The sequence below is a fragment of the Hipposideros armiger genome, unplaced genomic scaffold (genome assembly GCF_001890085.2).
Source record: "Hipposideros armiger isolate ML-2016 unplaced genomic scaffold, ASM189008v1 scaffold_249, whole genome shotgun sequence".
In the NCBI taxonomy this organism is placed as follows: domain Eukaryota; kingdom Metazoa; phylum Chordata; class Mammalia; order Chiroptera; family Hipposideridae; genus Hipposideros; species Hipposideros armiger.
In genome coordinates, this window is record NW_017731599.1 from 1,327,582 (window position 1) to 1,348,693 (window position 21,112).

General features: G+C 39.5%; 1 protein-coding gene across 1 annotated transcript in view; it reads right to left on the reverse strand.

Annotated features, from left to right (window-relative positions):
- Nucleotides 1-21,112, reverse strand: part of CDH8 (cadherin 8) — a gene marked incomplete at its 5' end in the record, with an annotated part of 226,665 nt that overhangs the window by 131,339 nt on the left and 74,214 nt on the right. Inside the window, 3 exons of the mRNA XM_019655891.1 lie at nucleotides 5,490-5,761; nucleotides 8,913-9,100; nucleotides 12,884-13,051. Of these exons, the coding sequence (XP_019511436.1) occupies nucleotides 5,490-5,761; nucleotides 8,913-9,100; nucleotides 12,884-13,051 (628 nt within the window). The remainder of the gene's footprint in view (nucleotides 1-5,489; nucleotides 5,762-8,912; nucleotides 9,101-12,883; nucleotides 13,052-21,112) is intronic.

The window sequence follows — 21,112 nt, forward strand, 5'->3', positions numbered from 1 at the left end:
TAAAACAAACAAAAAAGACTAGGTCCTTACCAAAAATGGCAGTTATTGCAAAATTGAGGAGAGAGTCAATCAATACACAGTCTGCCCTCCAATTTAATGCCAGGTTCTCTACAGTACGAGATATTTCTGCTTTGGCAGCATTGGGTATCATAACTTTAAGGAGTGTTTTCAGGAAAAGAGCTCATTAACTGCAAGCCTGGTAACTGAGGTGAATTATAAAAATGCCAGAATACAAGTAAGGGAGGAAAAAAACAAAGAAAAGCAATGCTCTTGGGTTGAGTGGGCACTTAATGTTCAAGAGAGGAGTCAGGACAAAGAACATGTGGCCACCATGATCATGTGTCAACCTACTCTGCCTGCTGAATGGCCGTCATTCCCACTTTTAATTGAAGCAGCTCATGCAGTCTTACTCAAGGAGAATGCCCTGGAAGAAACAGGAAGCAACAATCCACAAGGCAATCACATGCCATCCCAACGCCATGGCGACACCAGATACACATGTGAAATAAGTATGCCGAGAGGAAAAAGGGGAACCACAACAAGTTTATGTGAAAGCATGGACTTATAGTGAATATCTAGTCTGTGCTAGGAGTTTTGACCTTGAATACAAACTGTTGGCTGCGTATAACATCATTTCAGAGTGTCTGTCACCAAGTAGAGGCTCAGTGAACGTTTAGCAGTGATCATCCTATACCTCATGCAAGATGCCAGAACTGAGCAAGGCTTGCACAGACATAGTGGTCAACGATGAGAAAAAATCTGGCTTTAAACCCTGGTCCCACGCCCCCTGCTATAGCACCATGCACAGGAAACTCATCCTTTCAGAGCCTCGGCTTCCTTCTCCATAGAACTGGAATCATATCACGATGTCTTACGTGAGAATCAAGTGAAATAATACATAATAGAAACTTACATCTGATTCATCGAATAATGATAACATCGTTTCTCCCTTTACCTCCTTAATCATAATTTGGTTCACAGCCAATAATGACAAACTCATACAAAGGGACTAGACTGATGAACAAGGAATACCCCACCCACCCACACTCTGGTTAATTCCACAGGACTTCCATTTTCCTTCTTTCTCGGTATGCATCCTGGATTGAATGAGGTCATTTGGAGAATCAATCATTTATTATTTCAATTGAAATTGGTCCTGCTAAGTTGTCCTAACATGTAGAGACACAGTTGGCATCACAGAGATCACAGGGAAAGAAAGGGGTTGTGACATAGGGACCAAAGAACAGCACCGTATTGTCAGAAAAACCCAGGGATATACCAGAGCTGCACTCTTGACTATTTGTGTGATACTGGGCACATTAGTCTTTTTAGTCTCAGTTTGTTCATCTGTTAAATGAGGCGAATGAATATACATATTACGTCATAGAAGTGTTAGGGAATTAAATGAGTATACTCAGTACCACCCAGCCACATATTAAGCACTCAGTAATGACAATATTCACAGCAGCAGCAGGGGCAAATTGGATTAAATGAGATTATACTATTTATCCTGAAACTGTTAAAGAAAAACAACAAAAAAACCCAGATAATTCTGTACACTTTTGGCAAATTTTGGTACCAGAATCTCTGCTAAAATAAGCACTAGGTTTTTAATTTGCCTTTAAGATATGAAACTGATATGGGTTTTTAAATGGTAATGCTAATTGCTACCATACATTTTATTTAATAATTTAATTATTTCAGTGTCCCTGTGAGGAAGATAATATTATCCCTAAAATACAGATGAGGAAACTGAATCTCAGAGAATTCCTGAGACCAGCTGCCTGACTGACAAGCAGCAGTGATGGGATTTGAACCTGTTTGTGTAAATTCAAAATGTGTCATCTTTTAAATAATTTGCATGCCTTTATTCTAAATTACTAAAAAACATATAGTGTTGAAGAAAGTAGCAAATGCTTAATTAGTGTCCCTGGAAGGGAGACCTCTATGTTATTGTCTATTTTCCCCTGGAAGGGGGTATACAGACATAGACATAGATCCAGATAAAACAATACAGATATAGGTATAAGTTTAGGTATAAAAATTTTAAAATACATAATGTTTCCTGCTTGACAATGTGCTCTAAAAATACGTTGACTCTTATGGTAAATTGACCAACCAATAAATGACTGCGTGATTTAACATGGCAGATGACACAATAAATGCCTATTTCTTGCTGGATGGCCAACTAAACATTCCCCTAAAAGATGGATACATTCTTTTCAGCATATAAAATACAACAGTCCTAAAGAGACAATAATGGTTTGCTATTTGTTACTCACTAATTCCCTGAATATCCATGTCCTCTAGTTCTGTTTAAAAAGGTTAAATGGCTCTAAATCTGTCTGCTAGACTCATAAGGAACTATGCACTGCTCTGGCTAGTCAGGAAATTTAATTTTCTACTCAAATCAACCAATTGTATGTAGATAGAGAAAAAAAGCTTCTCTCTACAACCCAATTGGGAGGAGGGAGAGACAACTACAAAAATGCAAAACAGATGCTGAAAAATGCAGTTGGTGATTCTTACATTCATATCCCATGGAGTCAATCCACCTCCAATCAGAACTGTGTGGGATTCACCTTGTGAATAATACATTGAAGCTCTGTTGTAAATGATTTGAAACAGTATTCACCCCTTCTCTGGGGGGACCACAGATATCAAGGGACTAGCACCAGCCTGACATCTATCAGAAGTATAGGTATGTCCGTGTCATCACTTGGTACTTTGTCTGTTCATGTCTTCCTGGTAACACAGCCCCAAATCCCCTTTAGTCTGCCTGGAAACAAAATGCTCTCAAGTTAGGCAGTTGTTACTAAGCAGCTTTACACTAGAGACAATAATAAAAGTAACGATAGCAATAATAATAACAATCAACTACAGCGATAATCACTTGATTCTCTGTGAACTGGAATTATTATCAGTGATTCTCCCTTTAGACATCAGTAAATGGACAGATTACAAAACGTGGTAAACCTGTGGGGATTATGAACCTGGATTTTCCCCCCACTTCTGCCACTTTGCGGTTACTGTCACTATGGTGTGAAAAGTTCCTCAAGTCTCATTGTTAGCTGATGAAGAACATGTGCCTGCACAGAAACTCCGTTCCTGCTGGCACTGCGGATTTCACGTTAGGAGTTCAAATGTGATTGCCCTGCTATGTGAACCCTTCACTCCCTCTAAGGACCGTTGGCTCGGCGTGCCTCCTGAGTCCAGCTCTGTGTTCCTTGCTGATGAGAGTAGACATCTTAGCAAATTAAGTGCTCCCATTGGTCCCATGACTGGTTGGGTCTCTTAGTTGGACTAATTTTGCTTACTTTCTTCACATTCTGTCTCTTATGCTTGGAGATGTACACCAAGGGGCAATTCCTCCTTTTGTGTTCCTTCAAAGGAAATGGAGGAACATGACAATGGGGCAGATTCACTCATTCGACCAATAGCATTGCCCTTATTTACATCGGGATTTCAATATGAAGCCATTTCATGACTTCGCTATTCAGTCAGAAAATGAATGCTCATGTACATTTATTTTTCGGGATACTTCCTGCTCTTGTATTTGACACTTGGTCCTTTGAGAGATATGATTTTCTTAGCCAAATGCAGGGCATTCTGTATGTTTATAGCTTGTCAAATTCCTTTGGAACTAACAATGGACAACTGACCATTCCGCAAATCCCCAGGTGGGTGGAGTTTAATCCTTCTAAGAGTTTGGGCTCTTTTAAAGAAAACATGTTAGCTTTTTTTTTTTTTTTGGTATCTTATGGGATATACCCTTTATTATCTTGAATTTCAAATGGCTTGTATTAAAAAATATCTTTTCTGGGCCGGCCAAGTGGCACGATGGTTAAGAACTGGCTTGGGATGCCAGAGGGCCCTGGTTCAGATCCCACATATGAGGGCCAGTGACACTGCCCTCCACAGCTAAGATGCTGAACAACAGCTCAACCTGGAGCTGGGCTGCTGTGGGTCACTGGCGATGGCATAGGCTGCAGCCCCTGTGGTGGTTGCCATGGGCTACCGTGTGTGGCCGGCAGCCAGCGTGAGCAGCCAGCAGCCACAGTGAGCAGCCATCCAGAAGCCGGCGACTGATCTGCCTCACCCGGGAAGAGCGCAATGATGGTGCCAACTTGGGCCAGTGAAGCAACATCCTCCACAACTAGACTGAAGAACAAAACGACAGCAACTTGTCTGTTCCCCTTCCCCCAATTCCCCAGCACTGTTCCCATCTCCCCAATTCCCCAATTAAAAAAAAAGGGACTTGCCTTTTTAAAAATATATATATCTTTTCTGGATCTGAAAAGAAGTATTTTTTTTTTTCTCAAACTCCGATTATTTGGGGCACTGGCTATTCTGATAAGGTCAACTCCAGCCTCATTGTTTCAGCACCCTTGTGAGTAATGAGAATGTAATACATAAAAAAGAAGTAAATAACAAAACCTCCAGAAAGTTCACTTGTCTAGAGTTTCCCTGAATAAAGTAATTACAAGGATATCAGTCTTATATCCTTGTGACCCGTGCGAATGAGTTGGGTACGAGCTAACATCTAACTTAGAGATTAACTGGACAGTTTTCTAAAACTAGTTCTCCATTAAGTTTTTTTTTCTCTTTTTTTTTTTCAACAAACATTTCTAAGACAATATTTGAAGTCCACACTCAAACACATCATTAGCCAACAATTCACCCTTGGAGACCAGTGTACAAGTTATAGATTTTCAGTGTTCTTCTGGGGGGAATAAGCTATTTAGCTTGAACACTGGACTGTCATTTGGGTGACTGATGAAAGGGCAAAGATATATGCAGTTCAACAGAAAAAAAATAGAATTGAGCCTCATTTCTTAAAAAAAAAAGACAGAAAAATTTAATAAAAGATTATTTCTAAGCAGGAAAAATATAAACAAAAGGTATTTTCAAAATGGCAGAGAAAGATTTTGTCTAAAAGGCACCAATCCAGATATGCTGACCTACCAGAAATACCCATGAAGTGATAAGAAGATAATTTCAAAGCCAAACACCAAACAGAAATAAGATAGGGGCCTCTTAATGTGTTGAGACACAGTGGCCTCATGCCTTTAAATTCTTATATATAATTCACTGTAACTGTCAAAGGAGAAAGAAGAAAAACCAGCCATACTTTCATAATGCTAGAAAAAAAAAGAGAAATGCACAAACAAGCAAAAACAAAATAATATGAAAGATCCATCCAAACGCACTGCAAAACACTGCAATTTTGTGTTTGCTTTGAGCTCTCTGAAAGCTGGAACAGCTTTATTCATCTTGATGTTCCTGACTTTGGGCACTGCATGTCACTCTTAGTTGATGTGCGTGAGCCTGTGGGCGGGCCCATGCACACACGCACACACACATACACAAGGTACGTGTAGACCCCGATTTTTGGGTCACATGAGCATAGTCCCAAAGGCAGCTACACAGGATATACACATAATTGCATTTTGCACTAATGTGCTTGTCATTTGATGTAGCCAGTATGCGTTTTCAAAGAGAAATACCTTATAGGACTGGAAGTGACATCAGGATCACGAGCAGTCACTTGCCCAATCACGGAGTTTAGAGCAGCATTTTCATGAACTTCGAGGAGGTAAGTCGGGGAAGAGAAGACAGGGGGCTCGTCCGCGTCCTCCACCACAATTTTGACTGTTGCCGTGTCTTTAAAAGGCCCCCTGCCGCTGAAACGTGGGTCAGTGTGAACGTTGGCTGCCTCCACCTTCAGTGTATAGGACTTTTTGGTCTCAAAGTCCAGAGGCTGTTAAGAAATGACAAAGATGAATGTTTCTCACTAACGACCACAGCAGCAAGAACAAATGAGTCTAATGCTGATGGATGATAGTTATGTGCATTTAAGCCCATTTGTGAGCCTTAATGGGAGCCGCCATTCCCCCAGATTCGACCTGTAAATTTTACAGGCATTTATTGATATCTGTTTATTATACAAGCTCAGTGAATCTAATCTCCTATTGTTGTATTTTGTTTTGCTCATTTCACTTGGAATTCACAAAATATTCACAGTCATGAATTGTGCCATCAAAATTTCACTTCAGAGTCATAATAAAATTTTACTAGTGATAACATGACCTGCATACCGATCAGCCAGTTAATCGAGCCTCTGTCAGTAGGAGATAAGACAGCATCAAACACAATCTCTATCTGGGAAGAATATTTTATCATTTCTGTAACAGTGTGTGAAATGTAAAGAACTAGCAATAATCATTGTTTAGTCCAAGGAGACATTATAAAGCATAATTTAGCACCAATCTCCACAAAGAGTGTTTTCTTATTTCACTTCCAAAGCACTGCTGTTCTCCTGATCGTGTGGCTAAAAAGAGGGTTATTAATTCTTAGGGTAGCCTGTGATATGAAGCAGGTGGACATCTAAAGAAATATGCATGCAGATATATATGTACTTGTATTTATATTTAGAAGAAGGAAAAGTGAGAGTAGTATAGACTGCGTATAGATACCTAGGTCTGGCTGTGCCTCACAACCACTAAAAGCAATTTCAAATTACCTCATTGCACCACTACTGAGAATATTTTTGACATATTAATACCTCATTCCTTAAAAGCCCCAGAGACTGTAGTTAATGACCTAGATATACACAGCTAGGTAAAAGAATGTAACCCCCTTTAATAACCAGAAACCCATCTGCCCCAGAACCCTTAGAGTCCGATTCCCGGCAACTCAGAATACTTCAGATTTCAAGAAAGTACGTCTGTAAAGGTTCAAAGACACAATTTCGGTTGGCACTGCAATTTCCTGTAAGACACAGAACTTTAAATCTGCCATACAGATTTAAAAATAAAAATAAGAAGCTGGAACACAAGCTAGCATGAGTAAACTCTTTCAGAACTTCTATATAAGCTTAAATACATATTCTCATCTCAAAATTTTCTGTTGGTTCTTAGATTTTAATTCAATTCTAACGGACTTGACATTCTTGGAAATATTTTCTAGGACACGAGGCAGATTCTCACTTCCCTGTCTGTTCTGAAATTACGAGACACATGCACAATGAATAGACCATTCAACACCAGCATTTTCACCATTTGCCAGTCACCCCTACTGTAACACTTTTGCAATGTCTAATTCTTCACAAAATCTGGTAAATATAACAGATAAGGTTCTGCTTAATTCTGAGTTCAACATAGTAGCAATGAACACCCAAACATCCTGGTGTCCTGAGGATTTTATCAGACAAAAAAGAGGACCCATGAATTGTGAAAATAAGACTCTCTACCCATTGTTTGCTAGAGTAAACTACATGTGTTTCTTGATGCTAAGATGTGTATTATATGCTTCCAAGTTTATGAATAACAGTGAATAAAAATACAGCAAATGGCTAATTGCTTCAGTTGATAAAAGCACCTTATGGTAACAACAGATAGCAGTTAATAATAACAATAAAAATGACATTAGGAATCATTAGCCAAGGAAAATGTGGCTTTGGGTTATTCAATAATCGACTCAAGTCTAATTATACTGTATTTTATTTCAAACATGAGTTTTTAAATACTTAGTAATGCTTAATTCTAAACTCAAGCCAGGTATAAAGGTCGTGTTGCTCAGTAGAAACCTGAAATACAGGCAGCCATTTTTTTCTCAAAATTGATTTTAACATTTATTTTGCATATGAAAGTGTATCCAGACAACTCCAGGTTCCCCCTGCCAATACGTCTTCAATGGGGTATTTTAAGAGTACGATCATAGAAAGCAGATCCCTATGCAATATGACAGAGAGAATTAAGAGTTAGGTAAGCTTGGAGTCATGTCAGCATAAGCTGATCAAAACAGACAGAAAAACTATTGGCTCCCAATAGTGTGTTCCACCATCTATCTCCTTATGCATGAAGAAGCAAATCTATTTAAAATTTAATTTGTGCTACTTCATGACAAAGATATGAAGAACAATATTAAACAAACACTCTGATGAGGATAAAAGGGTACTTTTTCCTTGCAAATGCCTCTGACCATAAAATAAACTGTGTTCTATACATTTTGATGATGTCATGATGAGAAATAAATATGGAAAATGTTGTACAGAATTTTTCACATCTACCACAAAAAAAAAAAAAAGAAAAAAGGTTGCTGGCAAAAGCCGTTGCAGGTTGCATACATCATTTGTACTGTTTATGAAGATGTTTCTTTCTCCAGGGGTAGCCTCACACCCAGGAGCAAGACCAATATGAGTGTCATTTAACATAATGCTTGGACTTTGGGTACATGGGGGAGTATCCAATGGTAGCAGGGTTGGCCCTGTCATTCCAGTGCCCAAAACTAGCCAGGATAACTGAAGCTGATGACTCCTTCTGTCTTTGAGTTTCCCTGAAAGCAGAGCCTGCAACAAAGACTAAGGAACCATCACTGTATTTTGTGGAGATATCCCAGGAAGGAGGAGCGTAGAAATGGGGAGTGTTACTATAGAGAAGGATTAAAAACCATTGAACTTGCTACCTCTGTGAATAATGAAGACTCTTTCCCACTGGAAATCCTCTTAGGAACCATAGACCATATGCCTCAAAATAAGTTTCTCAAAGAATAAGAGCTGTCCACCAATCTGAGTCCCTCATTGTTTGAGCGTTGCCTTCGGCGTGTTGACTTCCCTACAAATTCCTGCAGCTTAGTTAGGGAAAGGCACTCTGGTGTAGATGGAGAAGAAGAATGAGTGAGCTGGGAGGCTAGCCCTGCTGTTGTAACTGTTCTCCTGAGCTTTAGCTGCAATGTCAAGTGGGGCCAAGGGCTACGAGGTGCACAAAGGACCCTATCTTCTTTCAGCAACAGAAGCTAAACCTCTATCAGCTCAACAATTATGTCAGGAAGTCCACTCAATTCCCACAAACTTCAACACTCAAGTTTCAAAGAGGTATTTGGAATGTGATCTAAAATCGCCCTTAGCTTACCTTTCTTAGTCTTATAATGCCATCCTGGGCCTGGGCATCAGAGGTGATTTCAAAGAGTGCTGTTCCATCTCCATCGATGATGTCATACGATGACTGTGCATTTTCACCGATGTCCTGATCGTTGGCCTTCACCCTCCCTATCGCAGTGCCAAGAACCACATCTTCTGGGACTGAGAAGTGATACAGACCTTAGAAAAGAGGAGAAGCACTGAGCATTGCACAGATTTCATTCATTCATTCATTCATTCATTCATTCAGCAAAGATTTATTGGGCACTTCCTTTGTTCTGGGAACTCCTATAAATGCTACCAATAGAGTGATAGGAAAGACAAAAAATATCCCTTTCACTGTGGAATGTACTGTCTTCGAAATGAGTCAGAGACAAATAGTTTCCAGTAGCACTAGTGATCTTTCTTTGAGGCTCTTCTGAGATATGGAACCTATTCCACCATATGTTTACCAAGTACGTACTTGGGGCAGAGTTATATCAGGATATCTGTGAATCTATGTGATTGTTCGCTTCAGCTTACTGTAATCACATTGGCTGCCCGTGGGGATATTCATTGTTACCCAACATAAAATAGTAAGCTAATTTCAGCACAGAAAGATGCAATGTGTAACACACTGAAAGTCACTTTTGAAGTTACCTTTATATTTACAGACTTGTAGACCATTTTTGATAAAATCCAATTACTAAACTTCTGCTGTGCCTTGCAGCAAGCTGTTCAGACACATGAAACACTCCTCTTGTTACTAAAGTCCTCATTGCTTAGAAGACCAAAAATCCTACCTTCACTACTCTAGAGGCAAAATACAATTACAGTTTATGTTCATTTGCCTGTGGGGTTGGGAAAACAGGTCTAATTAGTGGCATTAGTCTCATTTTTATTCAAATCACTTTAGTTGTTGTCTCCGTGTCCCTCACTGTCATTGGTGTAGGGGAAGCTGTTGGAACCCCAACCACAACCCCAGGCCATTACCACCTCAGTGCATACGTGCCCTCCACCTCACTGCCAGCTCCTGCCTAAGGGTCCTCTGTGGCCGCCAGACCCACTTTGCCCGCTGCTTGTGAGGCCAGAACTACCAGAGAATTAATGACCAACAGAAGCAGCCCTCAAACACTCACACAAGTTAGCAAGCATATAATATCCCAGGCTCCTCCCCTGGCTGGTATGGTAACATTCCTGCCAATTTCTTTCCTTTTGTTTATTTATAGTGTTCCAGAGTGCCCCCAGTGGGAGAAAGCTCCAGTCACCCACAGTCATAGCTGGCTTGATAATGCACATTATTGGCTTTCTGTCTTTCTCTCACTCACATCCTCACTTCCCTACTGGCATTTCTTGGGAACATCTCCAAGATAAACTACTTATAATCAAATTCTTGCCTCAGTGCCTATTTCTGGGGAATCCAAACCCAGACAACCAGGGAGTTTTAGTCCCATTGCAACAAAAACAAGGGGAAAATAAATATTCAATGAACTATAAACCCAAATGAAAAAATTAAATCTGGAGAACATTATCCAATTCTAGTCTGAACTCCATCACTGAGTCCCTTGGATAAATCAAGACTGATTTTACCCACTATAACAAGATTAGTTCAGATGATGGCTAAGGCTTTCTTCTACTACTAACGTACCTTTATTTAATGATGAAATAAAAATGTCCCCTAGAATCATGACATTATGGAACTGGGGAACAAAAATGTTTTCCAAAGGGTTTAGCCATCAGGTAGGCACTGAAAATTATCATGTTGAACACAAGTCTCTCAATTCTCTCATCATTGGTTTAATGATTCCACTTCCTTCCAACTTCATATTCCAGGTAAGGTTTGAGATGGTTCCTTCATGTATGCTTATTAAGTAAATAAGCCAGCAAGGGACCTCACCTTGCTGCCAGTCCTGCATCAGAGAGCCAGGGGAAACCAAGCAAATGGAACTTTTCTTGATCCATTTCTATTGTGCTCACTCCCATCATCTCTATCAGTGTGATCATAGTTAATAATTATTAACCCTAACAAAGGGAACACTTTTCAAACTCATCTGCCACCGCTGAACTGAAACAATCATTTTTCTGAGAGAGAAGGGTGGCATATTAGAGCATTAACTATGATGGCAAGTGAAAAGGAAATAAAAACTCATTGACTGACACAGACAACAGTTTAGTGGTTACCGGAGGGGGACGGGTCAGGAGAGGTGGTAGAAGAAGGTAAAGGGGGTCAAATATATGGTGATGGAAGGAGAACCGAGTCTGGGTGGTGAACAAATAATGCAATATATAGATGATGTATTATAGAATTGTACACTTGAAACCTATACAATTTTATTAACTAATGTTGCTTCAATAAATTTAATTCAGAAAAGAGAGAGTTGGTGGAAGGATAGGAGAAGTTGTATTTTCCATTTCAATAATTCAATAAAATAATTAATAATTTTGTTGTCTGATTTTTGAATGGCCAGATGTGAAAATTCTTAAGAAAATACATCTTTTCTATCCTTACTGCCTTGGAATATCTGAAGATAAATTCTCAAATATACCTGAAATGTGTCATTTTCAAGCCCCACCTCTGTCCATCTATCTCTCTCCCTCTCTCCCTCTCTTTCTCTCTGTCCTCTCTTCTCTTTCTCTTAAAAAAACTGCCTCTCCTAGGGTATTTTCTATCCCAGCAAATGGCACCAGCATGCATCCAATTTCTCATGTCAGAAATAAGATAATTCACCTTCTCAACTAAAAATGCAATCTATCTTTAGCTTTTTGTTATCCTTACCTCTTACATATCTGTCCCACCTACTCACTTCTCTCCACTTCCCCTATGACCACCCTTGCTTGCCAGGGCTTCCGTCACCTTCTCCATGAACGGTTACAATCACCCTTAACTGGCTAAAATGCAAAGACATCAGAATTCCCGATTTTATCTTCTCTGAGTTCCTTGGAAACAAATCCTATTAACACTCATGTCACAACTAAAAATCTTCTAATGCTTCCCAGTGACATTAAGATGAAGATCATGGTACTTAAAATGGCCTATAAATAATACAACATGGCTAACTCCTGCCTAAACTAACTCGCCAGCCTCTGTGCTTCAGCTGTAGTGAAATCCTATTACTTCTCACCCAGGGCCATACCCCCTTCTTCCACAGGGCTTTTGGACATCCATTTCCTCTGGGTACAATGTCGATCCCCCACTCCCCTGGTTTCATCTTGTTTTGGCTAATTCCTACTCATCATTCATATCTCAATTCAAGAGTCTCCACGCCAGAAAGTCCTTCCCAAATCACCTACGTCAGATTACTTTGACAAATGCTCAGTAGAAAAGGGTTCTATGAGGGTACAAGGTAGTTGGCAAACAATGATTATCTCCCCAATTCATTGATGGGGGCTGCCTCAAAGGCTGTCGAGAGGTTTCTGAGGCAGAGCATGAGTGCAGTAGGGATGAGTAGAATCGGTGATCACCAGTGTCCCCCCAGGTGCAGGAAGGAGGAGCGTATATTTTGTAGCAAGTGTACTGCATATCTGCCTGTTCCATCTCAGACACTAGAGATTTAGTTTCTTTTATACAACAAGTGTGACTATTGATTGAGCAAACTCTGAGGTACATTTTAATCATGCTTTCAAGTTTTCTTAATGAAAGGTATCATGGGACAGAGAAATAAGCACACATCTTGTAGTCACACATGTGGCTCTAATTCTCAGCTCCACTACTTCCTATATGCTTGATATTTGGACCTTTAATCAGCTTCTTTGGAATCTGTAAAATGGGGCTACATTTAGTGCCAAAATGATAGGAGAGTTGGTTGTTTCATATACATATATGAATGGCTATGCCTTGTACATAAGAAGTACTCAGTGATTGTGATCAGTTTTTTTTTGTTTGTTTGTTTGTTTTGTTGTTTTTGATGTTGCTGAAAATCAGAATATAAATTCAAATGAAAACATCATACTTCGATTCTCATCCATTGCAGGAAATTCACTTACTCTGGGCAAATTTCGGTGGATTGTCATTAACATCAGTAAGGGTCACTGTAAGTGTCGTGGTCCCAGACAGGCCACCGGAGTGTCCACCCATGTCTTTGGCTTGGATAACGACCAGGTACTCCTCCTTGGCTTCTCTGTCCATGTTGGGAAGGGCAGTCTTTATAATTGCTGAGGGGGAAAGAATGGGAGAATGACCTTCAGGCAGACAGCTCATTCAAAAATAACTGTGTCAGTCACACACACGCACGTACATACAAGGTCCCACTCCAATAATTTTCTGTTCTCTTTTGACATTTAACTGGTGTGCATTTGTGATGCCAACACCGAGAAAGATTGCAGTCATAAACAGCAGTGCATAACTTGCAAATATATATTTTATAATGCATTTTTTAAAAAAACTTGCAAAAGTATATATTAGAAAGTAAACTGCATGGCATACCCTTGCCTACCAAATTAAAGAATAAATCACAACACCGTCTCATCTACCCAGGAAAACCCTGGAAGTGAAAGAATCCTACCATTTATCACAGATCCCAGTTCCCCTACAAAAGGAGTAAATACACAAATAGCTTGAAGGCTCTGAGGTCAAAGATAAATTATTCTGACGCTCAGAAATACATTAGAGAGATGAAAGAAAGAAATATGGTATTAGAATCAACTCAGATGAATAAAACACCAATCAAAATTAATATAGAAAAGTGTCTAAATCCTAAAGTGTTGTTTAACTACATTTATATTTTATTATTTAGTTATAGCTTCCCTATTGTGAAAGTAATAAATATTTGAGAAAAATGGAAAGATATAGAAAAAAGTGGGTAAAACATAGAATCATACAGAATAACATAACATCATCAGTGCTACAATGTTAATATTTTTTTCTTTTGATATATTTTCAGGCTTTTATCTATCTGCCTCTTTGGGTGCTTTACTAGCAATTTAATTTTCTCATCAAAATTTGCATGATATTTCTGAACTTTTTGAAACTCTTTAGCCCTCTCCTCGCCCTTATGCTTGTATTTATAAATACAGCTCATAATTGTGTATCATTCCAAGGCCATTATGTGTGAATGTATACAAATGTGCATGTATGCACATAAACATTTAACCACACATGTGACCATGATATAGATATTGTTCTGAGACTTTATTCATGCAATGGATATCTTTGAGATTTTTTTCTTGCTAGCACATAAAGATCCAACTCATTACTTCTTATAGGTACATAATTGTTCATTTATCAATGTACTATGAGGACCTTAGGTATTCACATATTAATGGATATTTTAGTTATTTCCAATTTTTTCAAAGAATAATCATATATCTTACAATGATACTATATTTTCCTGTGTCCTTCATTTTTACTTAACTCTAAGATGCTCTCCACCCCTCCACCCCTACCCAAATTTCCCGCCCCCCGCCATATTGCTAAAATCCAACAATAAAGATTATTGTGACTAGCCTAGTATATTCCTATTGAATTGATGTGTGTTTTGTCTCTGGCCCAAATGAAAGAAAACTGTCCAAATAAAAGATAATTCCCCCCTTTCTTCTAACCCAGGGACATCATAAATGTTCAAATTGAGGATGAGTCACTCTTTTGGCCACTTCTGAAGTTGTGATCCAGTTTTTTATTTTTTTGGATTCATATGCTCTAATTAAATCATCTGTCTGTAAAAGGTCTGTGAGGAGTTCAAGTCTCTGAATCATCTGAATAGCAGGCGAGGTGCAAGAGTGCTCAGGGAAATCTAATCCACCCAGGCAGGGAGCAGGCTCCGGGAAGTGCTGTGCGTTCTTATGCACTTTATTAGAATTAGAACTTGACAGGACATTTACATTAGAGCTTCCCATTCGGGGAGTGCTCAATTGGATAACCATACTTATTTGAAAACACTGATGGTAACATAATAATATCTTTCAATACAATAGTTTCTTTCAGGATTTGATCATATCATTATATAACTCAATAGATCATACTTATATGGATGGTAATAAGTGAAAACAGAGAAAAGAAAAATAGAAATACAGCAATCTTTCAGACTTGGAACACTGTGAGGCAATGTTGAGGGGAAAATAAACACATAAGCAAAAAATAGCTAGCTACAACAACAACAAAACCAATATGGCTGCTCTACAATGGATATATATATTTTCATAACTCAGTATAGCTTCCTTACAAGCTCAATTCCACTAGAAAGAATTAGAAAATTGTTTTGCTCCCATGATAGTTACATGAGTGCTTGTAAAGTTTAGGTACCACCACATTCTAAAGTCATCATAAACTAAAGCCATCCGCTAGACTTGGGAATTTTATGTGGAGTTTCTAATAATCGGAGGAAACTGGTATAATTTCTCAAGGAAGGAAGCAACTTTCTTCAAAAAGGTTGATGAGCTGAGGCCTACACATGAGTCCTCTCAGATTAGTTCAGTAGAAGAATCTTTACAATGTCCTCGGACTCAGAGAAGATGGGTATGTATTATTCTCACCATTTTTATAGGTTGTGTGAGTATAAATTAAAAAAAAAACTGCGATGTCTCTCAGACACTTGGACATTAAAATAGTTTTGAGGCTCCGTTGAAAACGGCATACTTGGGATAGTGTCTATGAGTTATATCAAAATATGAGAGAGGCGGGCCGGCCGAGTGGCGCGATGGTTAAGAACTCGCTTGGGATGCCAGAGGGCCCCGGTTCGGATCCCACATATGAGGGCCAGTGACACTGCCCTCCACAGCTAAGATGCTGAACAACAGCTCAACCTGGAGCTGGGCTGCCATGAGTCGCCGGCGACGGCGTGGGCTGCAGTCCCTGTGGCAGTGGATTGCCATGGGCTACCGTGTGTGGCCGGCAGCCAGCGTGAGCGGCCAGCAGCCGCAGTGAGCGGCCGTCCAGAAGCCGGCGACTGATCTGCCTCGCCAGAGAAGAGCGCAATGATGGTGCCAACTTGGGCCAGTGAAGCAACATCCTCCACAACTAGACTGAAGAACAAAACGACAGCAACTTGTCTGTTCCCCTTCCCCCAACTCCCCAGCACTGTTCCCATCCCCCCAATTCCCCAATAAAAATCTTTAAAAAAAAAATATGAGAGAGGCATCATGATGGAGATAGTTGCTTGGATGGTAGAAAAGAGCTCCGTGTGTTCCCCTGTTACAGAAGTATTTATGCCCCTCGCCACTCACATAAACAGCTTGACACTACCTAAGACAGGCATCTATCGACAAGCTTGAGTCCCCTTATAAGTGCTCCCTCACCTTGAAGTCAAGCAAGTTTGGTTTCTTATATTATTTACAGACTTACTAGCTTTGTGACTATGAACAAATGATTAAATCCATCGGGACTCAATACCATGCCCTGTCAGGTGGAGATAATAATCAGCCTCTTGTAGTGGGTATTCTAAGATTATGAGAGATAACGCAAGAAAAGTTCTTAGCACACAATAGTTACCCAACCATGATGTTTCTCTTTCCCTTTTCCTTCCCAACCACAATGTATTTAATGCTTATCTGGGTGGTAGTTTGAGTGTTGAATGTTCTCCAGACCTACTTCTCAGCATTCTACACCAACCCGTGGCCCAGGAGAGTGACTTCTATGGATTGCCTTAACCTCCCTGGCGGTCTGATTATGTCAGTAATTTTGTACCCAAAGCGGTACACTGTTTTGCATGGAAATTTGTTGTTTTATATTGTAGGTCTGTAATTCTTAGGAATTACTCACTTAAATCTGTCCAAACAAGAGTCTAGTAGGCATCCCAGGTATGATAACGTTTGAAACACAAAATCATAAATTGTAATATAATAAATAATTATACAAAATAGGGGTTACCGCTTCTGGCAGTGAAAATTAACCCCAAGCCACACTCGGTCGGGGTTACTGCCAGGGTAGTTAATGAACTTGTTTACTCTCTCGCTTTGTGTTAGACTCAACCAACATACCTCACCCTCAGGAAGTGTGAGAATGGAGCAGGGTGAGGTTCTATACCCACCTCCAAATACCTCAGTCACATGTTTGGACATTTGGTGGTTATTATATCAGGATACTGCTAGAGTGACACTCCCGTGTGCAATAGCTGAGTCTTCCCTCGCTCCTACAGGCCTAGGGATGATGTTGGCACCTCCTTCACTAGGCTTGGGGTGCTCACTAGCCCTTGATGGTCTCTCTTAATCTGGCCATACCTTGGTCAATAGTTTGTTAAACACTCCTCGATCACCCCATTCCTGCCAGAACCCTAAAAGATATGGTTAGGATCCTGGTTCTTTATCCAAGTATCAAACATGTTTCTAGCATGTCATTCTTACACAGACATCTACAGTTCAGAAGTACTTCAATTAATAGTATATTGCTGTCCCAAGGACCCCTCCTTAAGATAGCAGGGCAAGTATTTGTTTCCTTATTTGTAAAAATGAAAATAATACTTATTCAGTTAAGTGAGTTATTTAAAATGACCCAGCTGGGAAGCTGCATATCTGGGAGTCTTCACACTTCCTCCTCTTGTATACAATCTTGGGAGTAGGTTTCTCATTTCTAAGGCTAACAGGGAGCCTCTCCCGGGTCTCTTTAGGGCCTGCAGCACATTGATTTGGCTTCAGTACAAACTATATCATGATCAGCTCTCACTTTGCCTGAGCCCCGTGCCTCTGGTATCAACCTCAGAGACAGCAGTAACTCATTAGAAAATACAAGTCAGAACTTCTGGAAGATTTTTCCGGTCACTTTGTGGCTGTAAAGGCAGGATAGGAAAAAACACAAGTGCCCTTGGCCCTCCTATTTTTATTTATTTATTTTTTTGTATTGGGGCATATCTAACATGCTGCTTAACTTTATTCCTATTCAAAAGGCAGACCATTTCACTGGCATAAATATTGCAAAATATTGATAAGCTCCTAAATATAAGTTTAAAAACTTCCTGAAAAGTTCCTTGTACTTGTTCTCCCTGACTGATTTGCTTTGGCTCCCATATTCTCCCAAGCACTAGTAGCTTTAGGCTGTTTATATGGATGAGAGAACTTCCGTATTTTAAAAATTGCTGGGTATTAAATACCAGCCAACACAGAGCAGAAAATATAGTAATTAGGCTCTTTTTCCTCTCAGATTTGAGAAGTCAAAAATGTAACCCACGAACACAAAAAAGATATTAAAATCCTCAATGAAATGTCCTTTTCACCTGTTTTCAACTCTGATTTTTAAAAGGCAAATAAGAGAGCGCTACACCCTTTTGGCCAAAATACGCTAATTTAAAACACCTTTTAATGGTATGAATTTTAAATAGCTTCCTATTGTCCAAGACAAGAATTGTACCCCTTTGTTTTCACAGTAGTGGGCAAGCAGGCGCAGTGCTCGCATTTCTCCACATGCCTCCAGATATGCACTTTCACTGCTCAGCAATGTGTTCAGAGGCTTAAATATTATATTGAAATGTCCACTAAACCAACTTAGGAACAAATTAGATATTTTAATTTTATAGCCGGCAGCGTGACAAATGCTTTCTTCTGGGGCAGTTAGTAAAAGTTAATGTAGGTGTTTGCTAACTAACCTCACAAAAAAGAGAATCAAGTTTTGTTTTTTTTTAATGAAAATTTCAGGGTGTGACTCGGAGCTGATACAATGAATGATATTACACCTGTTATCTCTGACTTTTGTAAATTTCTAACTCAGTGATTGTTCTGGGGTTTAGACTTAGACCCCTTAAATAGCTACTCTTGGATAAATCTCACAGAATCCCCAGAGCCAATTTTTTTCCTTGCAAATGAGAAGCTCTAACATTTTGAGAAGAAGGAAAACAAAACCCACAATTGGTGTTCAGGAAGATGAGCCTGTCCGGCTGTGTCCTCAGTGACATTTACTGCAGAGTCCATTCACAGAAGGGAATGTCAACAAATACATTTCAGAAGAGTTTCCCTGGAACTCCATTTTACAAATCTAATCAGAACATGCAGTTAATGAGAACAGTCCATACTCCAGGAACTGAATTCAATGGAGGTTTTGAAATTGCCTCTGGGGAGTCCCAGTGCCAGTTTCAAAATCTCCATTGAATTTGGGAATCAAGGTGAACCCTGCTAGGAGGATTAAGAAGGGAACGAGGAGCCATCTTGTTCTGAAGCCGGCATTCATTATCCTACTGTGAATAGACTGATGGGCTTCATTCTCCCGTATTTAAAAGACGTGGTTTTATCTTAACTTGATTCAATCAAATGGAGATTTCCCTGGTGCAGTAGTTTGAAATTTTAAATCATAGCCTGGCCTAAGTTCTCCTAAGTGCTAAACAGCTGTTCCTTGTGTCTCATCATTCAGGGAGTACTTCTGATTAGAATCCAGTTTCAGCCCTCTCAAAAATTGAAAACTTGTGTCGGTTTTTTTTTTCTTTCCATTGTCTTTGGTGTTATCATTTGAGAAGCATTTTGTATCCGTCATGAAGACTTCTTTTTGTAATTTCTGTGCTATCACCAGATTGAGAGACTCCATGCGAAAGGCAAGGAGATGCTGATTAACTCCTTTGTCATTTTGAAGGCTGATTACTGTAATTCACTCCTTGTGGGGCCCCCAGATTGTGCTGTTCAAAGATTGCAGTTGATAGAAAATGCTGTGCTAGACTCCTCTTTTGAATAAAACTTGTTGAACACATTATCTTGGTTATGAAACCACAAGCTTTGTCATTCCTCAAAACTCTTGCCAATTCAACATACAATTATCATTTTACTAACTTACAAAAAAAGGGTTTTTAATTGATGAGATTAAATGGTAGAAATTAACCAGGGATCACTTTTTTTTATTGGGTCACATACTGCATCCATACTTCCTGCTAACCGTGTGATCTATACTACATGCTATCAGCTATGAGAAGTAAAGGATATATGTTCAGAGAGGCTTCAACACAGGCCCACCTTATCATTGAATAGCTTCAATATAACAACTTCGATAATTCCAAACCTGAACAAATATATCACAAAGGAAACAGTGAAATATTAGAAAACTGCTCAGCCTCCACAGGGTTCAAAAACAAAATGAAAACAAAATAAACACTGCATTTCCCTTTCTTTGTGACTAGAACTATAAATTGGATAAATGATGATTGATGATAGATATAGATAGATGATAGATAGAAAGATAGATAGATAGATGATAGACAGAATGATCTGTATTTGGAGAAACTACATTCCTCATATATTTCGGGTGCTTTTGCAAAATATAACATAAGTGGAAAGCTAATTGCCTACATGTATCAGGAATTAAGGCTCACTTATATACTGTGACTTTGTGTTTTTAAAACTAAGAACTTATTCCAAGGGAATTATAAAATTTCCTTTCTCCTGACCCCTAAAATTTGTCAAGTTTATCACTTTTTTGTATGATATTTATTTTACAAGCCAAGCAATTTAAATATGTAACAATAGGCAAGTATTAAATTATTGGTTAAAATTATATAGATCAAAGGCATGTAATATTAAGGAGATGTTTAAAATTATGTTATAAAACATTTTTAGTAACATAAATTGTTGACAATTTCTAAACGTTATTTGAAAAATAATGTGTGCCATGATTATTTCATATTATGATGTGCTTATAAAAATTGGGCAAAGAGGGGCCGGCCGAGTGGCGCGATGGTTAAGAGCTGGCTTGGGACGCCAGAGGGCCCTGGTTCAGATCCCACATATGAGGGCGGTGACACTGCCCTCCACAGCTAAGATGCTGAACAACAGCTCAACCTGGAGCTGGGCTGCTGTGGGTCGCTGGTGACGGCATAGGCTGCAGCCCCTATGGCAGTGGATTGCCATGGGCTACCATGTGTAGCCAGCAGCCAGCGTGAGCGGCCAGCAGCCGCAGTGAGCGGCCGTCCAGAAGCCGGCGACTGATCTGCCTCGCCCGGGAAGAGCGCAATGATGGTGCCAACTTGGGCCAGTAAAGCAACGTCCTCCACAACTAGACTGAAGAACAAAAGGACAGCAACTTGTCTGTTCCCCTTCCCCCATTTCCCCAGCACAGTTCCAAGTCCCCAATAAAAATCTTTAAAATAAATAAATAAATAAAATAAAATAAAATAAATCAGGCAAGTAATATAAATGAAGATAACTTGATGTGTGTTTGTGAAGGAATCAGAGGTTTTGGTTTCCCCTCCACACACCAATTTTCCCAGGGCTCTGTAATGGGAAGCATAGAACTACATCTGTTAGAAAGTGAGTGCTGGGGTTAAATATATAAGAACTATTTTTGGTAGGGGTATTACAAACCATGTGATCTTA